At 46.0% G+C, this 9,401-nt stretch overlaps 1 protein-coding gene across 1 annotated transcript in view; it reads left to right on the top strand.

The window, feature by feature from the left end:
* Positions 1 to 7,712, top strand: part of LOC119484245 (thrombospondin-type laminin G domain and EAR repeat-containing protein-like) — a 15,356-nt gene extending 7,644 nt beyond the window's left edge. Inside the window, exons 8-15 of the mRNA XM_037762939.1 lie at positions 75 to 192; positions 293 to 407; positions 840 to 1,020; positions 3,302 to 3,360; positions 4,082 to 4,258; positions 6,653 to 6,831; positions 6,938 to 7,039; positions 7,264 to 7,712. Coding sequence (XP_037618867.1) covers positions 75 to 192; positions 293 to 407; positions 840 to 1,020; positions 3,302 to 3,360; positions 4,082 to 4,258; positions 6,653 to 6,831; positions 6,938 to 7,039; positions 7,264 to 7,417 — 1,085 coding nt within the window. The 3' untranslated portion in view covers positions 7,418 to 7,712. The remainder of the gene's footprint in view (positions 1 to 74; positions 193 to 292; positions 408 to 839; positions 1,021 to 3,301; positions 3,361 to 4,081; positions 4,259 to 6,652; positions 6,832 to 6,937; positions 7,040 to 7,263) is intronic.
* The last annotated feature ends 1,689 nt before the right edge of the window (positions 7,713 to 9,401 follow it).

Below are 9,401 nucleotides of genomic sequence, written 5' to 3'. Positions count from 1 at the left end.
GAAACCTGTTGTGTCTTACTGGTAATACCAGGTAAAGTTCTGTATCATGCCTTTACTTCATGTGTCTCTTGCAGATCAGGAGCGTTTGGACTACGTGGAGGACTACCAGGATCTGTACACCAGCTCAGAAACCTTCGACGTCGAGGTTTTCTCCATCCCGTCTGAAGGCCTGTTCATGGCTGCAGCCAACCGGTACTGAAACAGAACAATAGACCCGATTGTTTGACCACGTACAGGTCTTATTAAGGACACCAAGGACTGACCTTTGTAACCCTCATATCTCGTCCTCCAGGGATTCTCGGCCCGGTTCGGGTATCTACAAATGGAGAAACGGGTCATTCCAGCTCTACCAGAACATCAGCACTCAGGAAGCTCGAGCCTGGAAACACTTCACCATCGACGACAAGGTGAGAGCTGCTCAAGCTTTATATGTTAGTCACTCCACTTCACCATCGATGACAAGGTGAGAGCTGCTCAAGCTTTATACGTTAGTCACTCCACTTCACCATCAACGACAAGGTGAGAGCTGCTCCAGCTTTATACGTTAGTCACTCTTAGTCACCATCGATGACAAGGTGAGAACTGCCCCAGCTTTAAAAGTTAGTTACTCCACGTCACCATCGAGCTAATACAATGAGCGTTTTCAGTCCAAAATGGCTGCAGCGGCTGGTGTTAAACAAACACCGGAGTTTCGTGTCTTTGCTTCTATACTCTTTGGTCTTCCTCTAACTGTTACGGCTGTGTTTGACCTCTGGTTGAGGAGTAGACGGCTGTTTTGTTGGTCTTACTTTAGTTCTGTGACGTTAAAGCAGATGAATTATTGTATTTCTTCTCATCAGGTTTTTCTGGTGGTGGCGAACTCCAGGGAGGCGGAGCCTGAGCTGTCAGTCATCTACCGGTGGAACCGGCGGTGGCGGCGTTTCCTCCGTCACCAAACTCTGCAGACTCACGCCGCTCTGGACTGGGAGGCCTTTCACATCCACAACCACAGCTTCCTGGTGGTGGCCAATCACAGAAGAGGTAGACTATATACTATATAACTAGAACTAACCATGTTAGCTGAGGTCAGAGGGAACACAGACGTTTAGCTTCTTCTTTTCTTTCAACTACTTCTTTTCATGTCTTTTGAGGTGGATATGGTGAACATTTTAACTAATAGATATCACCAGTACTTATGTTAGAATAAATACAAGTTTACTACGTTGGATAAAGTCAGGTTCAAAAATCAGATTTAAAGGTTTTTACAGAGGGGATTTATGCTCTCTGTATTTATGTTATATTTATGTTTATTCTGTATTTATCACTAAAGTTACAGAACTTCTGGAGTTATTTTAACCCAAACAACCATCTTTAAACCTAACTAAGTAGCTTGTTGCCTAACGGCGTGTCCAGACGCCCGCGTGAGCAGCGCCCGACAACTGCCTCTTATAAATATCATTTATATTTATTTTAGACAGAGAAAGGTTAAGAAACGTGTGGTAATTAGTAAATAATAGTAATAATCCACCATTAAAACTCTGTACTATATTCATTCATGGAGCTCTGCAAGTCACTGCATGTTCTACAACACTGTCCTGCACATATTTCAGAATAAAAGCCTCGTGTTAACAAATGAAGGAATTCTGTCCACAGAAAAAACGCTTGAGGGCTTTTATTTTGAAATGAAAGCAAGAAGTGTTGATTTAAAAATAATCTTTACTTTTATTTTCATCTCCGTAACATATTCTACAGATAGAGACATGTGAACTGTATTATGTTGCTGGTATGATGTTAATATACAGTCAATAGATCACCTTCACTGTCTGGTGTTGATGTGAACCGTGCAGCTCGCGGTAAAAATAGGCGAGACATGGACTCTCTAGAAGAGACGCAGCTGAGACTGAGATGAATCTACTGGTCTACTAGCTGGATCCGGTGTGGAGGAAACTGTTAACAGGTTAAAACTAGCTGGTTTCTATCTGAGAGGAGTTCAGAGAGTTCAGAGCTCTATCTCCTCGTTAACATCAAACACACACATACACACCTGCTTCATGTGGTCTCTCTGTGTGTGTGTGTGTGTGTGTGTGTGTGTGTGTGTGTGTGTCCTGTGAAGATAAAACACTCATTGATCTGAGCTGAAAAGAAGATCTGACCATCTGAGAGAGAGACTGAAAGAGGGAGAGAGAGAGTCAGCTGATGCAGGTGTCCTGTGGTTAGACACATTTAAAGGGACAGTCCAACGTGTCCTTTATCTAGACTAAACAAATTATATAACATTAATATTAATGATGTGAATATATGATGGTGTTGTTGTGTTTCACAATAAGACTTCTGATGTCACCCCAGGCCTTCAAAATAAAAGCAGAAAATTAAAAACAAAATGTAATAATAATAATAATAATAATAATATTAAAAACAAAATGTAATTATTTCTATACTTCAAAGAAACACTACTTATATTATTTTAATAACATGAGAATAAAATAAATATTCCTATTCATTCATCACTCATTCATTCCTATAAAATGTCTGTAAACAAATGAACAACACAGAATTACTAAAGATGTCCTAAAGATTATAAATATATAATAACCAATAACTAGACAGGTGAATATGCTTCATAGACTTTATAAATGATTATTAATTTATACTCTTTTTTTGCTTGTGAATCATTAGATCATTTTATTTGAGCTTCTGAAAATAAAATAAAAATAAAAATAAAAATAAAATAAAAATAAAATTAGATTAGATTAAATTAAATTAAATTAAATTAAAAAGTTAATCAAAGATTTAATTAAAAATTAAATTTAAAATATCAAAAATGACTTTTGGTCATAATAACCGATAAACATGAAGGTCATGATGAGTAAATACTCCGATGAGTCTCCAGCTGTAAAGTTTAACAACCGTTCTGTGTCTCTTTAGTAATTCATTAACAATAGTTAATTAGAATCTGTGAACCAAATGAAACCTGGGAAGTTATTAAATTAATAATAAATAATGACCCACTTTGTTCCAGCCAACAGGAACAATATTTATACCTAATTAGTTTTTTGTTTTTTTACTCAACTTACATTTGTGGAGCTTTTATTTTGAAAGATTAGGGCCAGATATTGTTTCCTGTCTTTTCTTCTTTTACTTTTTAATATTTATTTAAAATATTTAGATTTTTTTATTGACATGTTTCCCTCAGAGAAATGAAGTTTATTTACTTCCACACTGTTTAATAACATTAATAATAATATATAATAATAATAATAATAATAACATTTACAGGTTTTATTCAGTTTAAAGTGATTCTAAAGTGTCTCTGTGTCCTCAGCCAGAGACTCCAACCACAACATCCACAGTGTGATCTACAGGTGGAACCCAGAGACAAAGGTAACGCCGTCCTCACCAAGACACTGTCCTCAAACACGCCGTCCTCACGGACACGCTGTCCAAATAAACCCTCCCTCATCCTCTCCTGTCCTCTCCTAACCCGTCCTGTCCTCTCTCTCCCGTCCTCTCTCTCCTGTCCTCTCCTAACCCGTCCTGTCCTCTCTGTCCTGTCCTCTCTCTCCCGTCCTCTCCTAACCCGTCCTGTCCTCTCTCTCCTGTCCTCTCCTAACCCGTCCTGTCCTCTCTCTCCTGTCCTCTCCTAACCCGTCCTGTCCTCTCTCTCCTGTCCTCTCCTAACCCGTCCTGTCCTCGCTCCTGTCCTCTCTCTCCTGTCCTCTCCTAACCCGTCCTGTCCTCTCTCCTGTCCTCTCTCTCCCGTCCTCTCCTAACCCGTCCTGTCCTCTCTCTCCTGTCCTCTCTCTGCCCTCCTCTCCTAACCCGTCCTGTCCTCTCGCTCCTGTCCTCTCTCTCCTGTCCTCTCTCTCCCGTCCTCTCCTAACCTGTCCTGTCCTCTCTCTCCTGTCCTCTCTCGCCTGTCCTCTCCTAACCCGTCCTGTCCTCTCGCTCCTGTCCTCTCTCTCCCGTCCTCTCTAACCCGTCCTGTCCTCTCTCTCCTGTCCTCTCTCTCCCGTCCTCTCCTAACCCGTCCTGTCCTCTCTCTCCTGTCCTCTTTCTCCCGTCCTCTCTAACCCGTCCCGTCCTCTCTGTCCCGTCCTGTCAGCTGTTTGAGGTGAACCAGACTGTGTCCACGTCGGGGGCGTATGACTGGGAGTTCTTCTCGGTGGGACCGTACCACTTCCTGGTGGTGGCCAACACGTTCGATGGTCAGACCACCACCATCAGCTCCACCGTCTACGTCTGGCTGGACGGACGCTTCCAGGCCTTCCAGAGCATCCCGGTCAGTGTCTTTGTAGATCTGAAGTCTGTAGAGGGAGAGACAGGAGAAACAGGTGAGACAGGTGAGACAGGTGAGTCTCTTTAGATGATGATGAAACCTCCGTAGTGATGGAATCAGCCTCTCTCTAACCCAGCTGACCTGTCTCCTGCTGCTTCCTGTGAAGACGGACGGACAGACAGACAGAGAGACAGACAGACGGACAGACAGACACACAGACGGACGGACGGACGGATGGACGGACGGACGGACGGACGGACGGAGAGACAGACAGAGAGACAGACAGCAGACAGACAGAGAGACGTTAAACATGAAAGCAGCTCTTTAAAACTGATTTTAATCAAAACGTCTCATGAAGCTGATTAAAGAGAAACTAAAAGCTCCAATTAAAACATTAAAACACAGGAAACCAGACGAGTCATTCATGTGAGTGTGTGTGTGTGTGTGCGTGTGTGTGTGTGCGTGTGTGTGTGAGTGTGTGTGTGTGTGTGTGTGTGTGTGTGTGTGTGTGTGTGTGTGTGAGTGTGTGTGTGTGTGTGTGTGTGTGTGTGTGTGTGTGTGTGAGTGTGTGTGTGTGTGTGTGTGAGTGTGTGTGTGTGTGTGTGTGTGTGTGTGTGCGTGTGTGTATGTGTGTGTGTGTGTGTGTGTGTGAGTGTGTGTGTGTGTGTGTGTGTGTGTGTGTGTGTGTATGTGTGTGTGTGTGTGTGTGTGTGAGGGGGTTTCCAGCCTCAGTCTGTTGTGACTCGTCCTTCAGATCATCTGAAGACTTTTATTAGATTTAGAAACCACAGTAAACGGTTAGAGCTTCATGAAGCCTTTAATCTCCTCCTGACAGGATCAGTCTACTCATTACACACATTACCCTGTTCACACCTCCTCTAATACATCTACACATACATCTACGTTCACCATACACATCAATAGGAACCCTGCTGCTGCCCTCTAGAGGCTGCAGTCAGTACAACTATAACACATTCAGAAGAACACTCTCCAGTGGACCAATACTACTAAAATACTACTACTCATGTAGAATACCCGAAACAAACTACCACCTGGAGGTAAAGTCAGTTAAAGGGACTCTTAGTAAGAATCCTAAATGTCCTGTTGCACCTGGTCGTGTCCCCTGTTACATCACAGCGTTGGTGTTTGTCCATGTGAGCGTTTCCTGTGGCCGGTTAACCCTTTGCCGGTTAACACTCTGCCGGTTAACCCTCCGCCGGTTAACACTCCGCCGGTTAACCCTCCGCTCGCTGGTTAACCCTCCGCTGGTTAACCCTCCGCTCGCTGGTTAACCCTCCGCTTGCTGGTTAACCCTCCGCTCGCTGGTTAACCCTCCGCTTGCTGGTTAACCCTCCGCTGGTTAACCCTTTGCCGGTTAACACTCCGCCGGTTAACCCTCCGCCGGTTAACACTCCGCTGGTTAACCCTCCGCTCGCTGGTTAACCCTCCGCTGGTTAACACTCTGCTCGCTGGTTAACCCTCCGCTGGTTAACCCTCCGCTGGTTAACACTCCGCTCGCTGGTTAACCCTCCGCCGGTTAACCCTCCGCTGGTTAACACTCCGCTGGTTAACCCTCCGCTCACTGGTTAACACTCCGCTGGTTAACCCTCCGCTCACTGGTTAACCCTCCGCCGGTTAACCCTCCGCTGGTTAACACTCCGCTGGTTAACCCTCCGCTCGCTGGTTAACACTCCGCTCGCTGGTTAACCCTCCACTCGCCGGTTAACCCTCCACTCGCCGGTTAACCCTCCCCTGGTTAACCCTCCGCTGGTTAACCCTCCACTCGCCGGTTAACCCTCCCCTGGTTAACCCTCCGCTGGTTAACCCTCCCCTGGTTAACCCTCCGCTGGTTAACCCTCCGCTCGCTGGTTAACCCTCTGCTGGTTAACCCTCCGCTCGCTGGTTAACCCTCTGCTGGTTAACCCTCCGCTCGCTGGTTAACCCTCCGCTGGTTAACCCTCCACTCGCCGGTTAACCCTCCCCTGGTTAACCCTCCGCTGGTTAACCCTCCGCTGGTTAACCCTCCGCTCGCTGGTTAACCCTCCGCTCGCTGGTTAACCCTCCGCTGGTTAACCCTCCACTCGCCGGTTAACCCTCCCCTGGTTAACCCTCCGCTGGTTAACCCTCCGCTCGCTGGTTAACCCTCCGCTGGTTAACCCTCCACTCGCCGGTTAACCCTCCCCTGGTTAACCCTCCGCTGGTTAACCCTCCGCTGGTTAACCCTCCGCTCGCTGGTTAACCCTCCGCTGGTTAACCCTCCACTCGCCGGTTAACCCTCCCCTGGTTAACCCTCTGCTGGTTAACCCTCCACTCGCCGGTTAACCCTCCCCTGGTTAACCCTCCGCTGATTAACCCTCCGCTCGCCGGTTAACCCTCCGCTGGCTCCTCTCTCTGCAGACGGTGGGAGCGACGGACTGGGAGACGTTTCAGATCGACGGCAGGTTCTTTCTGGCCGTCGCCAACAGTCAGAAGGTGTCGGACCGCGGCCCGATTCTCTACAGCATCAACTCCACCGTGTACGAACTCAACACGCTCACGCAGACCTTCATCCGCTTCCAGGACATCCTCACACACAGGTGACCCACTCACTACACCCAGACGCTGGAGCGTCCCTCTAGAGAGGCTGGATGTATATCATATATATCATATATAGAATGTATATAATGTATATGTTGTATTCAGTGCTGTGGACTGGGAGTTCTTCACCATCGGAGAGGAGAAGTTCTTGGTTGTGGCCAACTCTCACGACGGCAGCTCGTACTCTCTGAACAGCGTCGTCTACAGGTGAGGACTTCCTGTCTGTCAGTGTCTTTTATTTCATTCAGCCAGAGAAGACTCACTGAAGACTCACTGAGGTCAGAGAGACAGAGTTCTGTTCCAGACAGCAGCGACAGGACGTTTCAAACAAGACACACTCAGACATTAAAACCCTTCTCATTGATTACTGATCGGTGTTATCTGTGTATTTGCAGGTGATTTCTTCTCAGTGTATATTTGTGTGTTTTTAGGTGGCAGGGTTATGAGGGCTTCGTCCCGGTCCACAGTCTGCCCACCTTCGGCTGCAGAGACTGGGAACACTTCAGCACCGACGAGGGCTCCTTCCTGGTCTACTCCAGCGCCACCTCCAGGCTCAGCAAGGTCTTCAGACTCAGGACCTACTGAAGGAAACGCTGTCCTGCTGCTGCTGAGACACCTCAGAGACACCTCAGAGACACCTCAGAGACACCTCTGAAACACCTCAGAGACACTGAAACACCTCAGAGACACCTCAGAGACACCTCTGAAACACCTCAGAGACACTGAAACACCTCAGAGACACCTCAGAGACACTGAAACACTGCTGCAGGACTCCACCGTCATCTCCTCCAGAACCCCAGAACCAGCTCTAATCTAGCAGCTCTAATCTAGCAGCTCTAATCTAGCAGCTCTAATCTAGCAGCTCTTATCTAGCAGCTCTAATCTAGCTGCTCTAATCTAGCTGCTCTGCTCTAATCTAGCTGCTCTAATCTAGCAACTCTAATCTAGCTGCTCTGCTCTAATCTAGCTGCTCTAATGTAGCTGCTCTAATCTAGCAGCTCTAATCTAGCAGCTCTAATCTAGCTGCTCTAATCTAGCTGCTCTAATCTAGCAGCTCTAATCTAGCAGCTCTAATCTAGCAGCTCTTATCTAGCTGCTCTAATCTAGCTGCTCTAATCTAGCTGCTCTGCTCTAATCTAGCTGCTCTAATGTAGCTGCTCTAATCTAGCAGCTCTAATCTAGCAGCTCTAATCTAGCTGCTCTAATCTAGCAGCTCTAATCTAGCAGCTCTAATCTAGCTGCTCTAATCTAGCAGCTCTTATCTAGTAGCTCTAATCTAGCTGCTCTAATCTAGCTGCTCTGCTCTAATCTAGCTGCTCTAATGTAGCTGCTCTAATCTAGCAGCTCTAATCTAGCAGCTCTAATCTAGCTGCTCTAATCTAGCAGCTCTAATCTAGCTGCTCTGCTCTAATCTATCAGCTCTAATCTAGCTGCTCTGCTCTAATCTAGCTGCTCTAATCTAGCAGCTCTAATCTAGCAGCTCTAATCTAGCTGCTCGAATCTAGCAGCTGTAATCTAGCAACTCTAATCTATCTGCTCTAATCTAGCAGCTCCAATCTAGCTGCTCTAATCTAGCTGCTCTAATCTAGCAGCTCTAATCTAGCTGCTCTAATCTAGCAGCTGTAATCTAGCTGCTCTAATCTAGCTGCTGTAATCTAGCAGCTCTAATCTAGCAGCTTTAATCTAGCAGCTCTAATCTAGCAGCTCTAATCTAGCAGCTTTAATCTAGCAGCTCTAATCTAGCAGCTCTAATCTAGCAGCTCTAATCTAGCAGCTTTAATCTAGCAGCTCTAATCTAGCAGCTCTAATCTAGCTGCTCTAATCTAGACACTCTAATCTAGCAGCTCTAATCTAGCTGCTCTAATCTAGCAGCTCTAATCTAGCTGCTCTAATCTAGACGCTCTAATCTAGCAGCTCTAATCTAGCTGCTCTAATCTAGCAGCTCTAATCTAGCAGCTCTAATCTAGCTGCTCTAATCTAGCTGCTCTAATCTAGCAGCTCTAATCTAGCTGCTCCGCTCTAATCTAGCAGCTCTAATCTAGCTGCTCTGCTCTAATCTAGCAGCTCTAATCTAGCTGCTCTAATCTAGCAGCTCTAATCTAGCAGCTCTAATCTAGCTGCTCTAATCTAGCAGCTCTAATCTAGCAGCTCTAATCTAGCAGCTCTAATCTAGCTGCTCTAATCTAGCTGCCCTAATCTAGCTGCTCTAATCTAGCAGCTCTAATCTAGCTGCTCTGCTCTAATCTAGCAGCTCTAATCTAGCTGCTCTAATCTAGCAGCTCTAATCTAGCAGCTCTAATCTAGCTCCTCTAATCTAGCAGCTCTAATCTAGCTGCTCTAATCTAGCAGCTGTAATCTAGCAACTCTAATCTAGCTGCTCTAATCTAGCAACTCTAATCTAGCAGCTCTAATCTAGCAGCTCTAATCTAGCTGCTTTTATCTAGCAGCTGTAATCTAGCTGCTCTAATCTAGCTGCTCTAATCTAGCAGCTGTAATCTAGCTGCTCTAATCTAGCTGCTGTAATCTAGCAGCTCTAATGTAGGTGATCTAATCTAGCAGCTTTAATCTA

This window comes from Sebastes umbrosus, unplaced genomic scaffold (assembly GCF_015220745.1).
Source record: "Sebastes umbrosus isolate fSebUmb1 unplaced genomic scaffold, fSebUmb1.pri scaffold_119_arrow_ctg1, whole genome shotgun sequence".
Lineage (NCBI taxonomy): Eukaryota > Metazoa > Chordata > Actinopteri > Perciformes > Sebastidae > Sebastes > Sebastes umbrosus.
The sequence above is the reverse complement of the archived record's forward strand: the minus strand, read 5'-3'. Positions and strand labels throughout refer to the sequence as shown.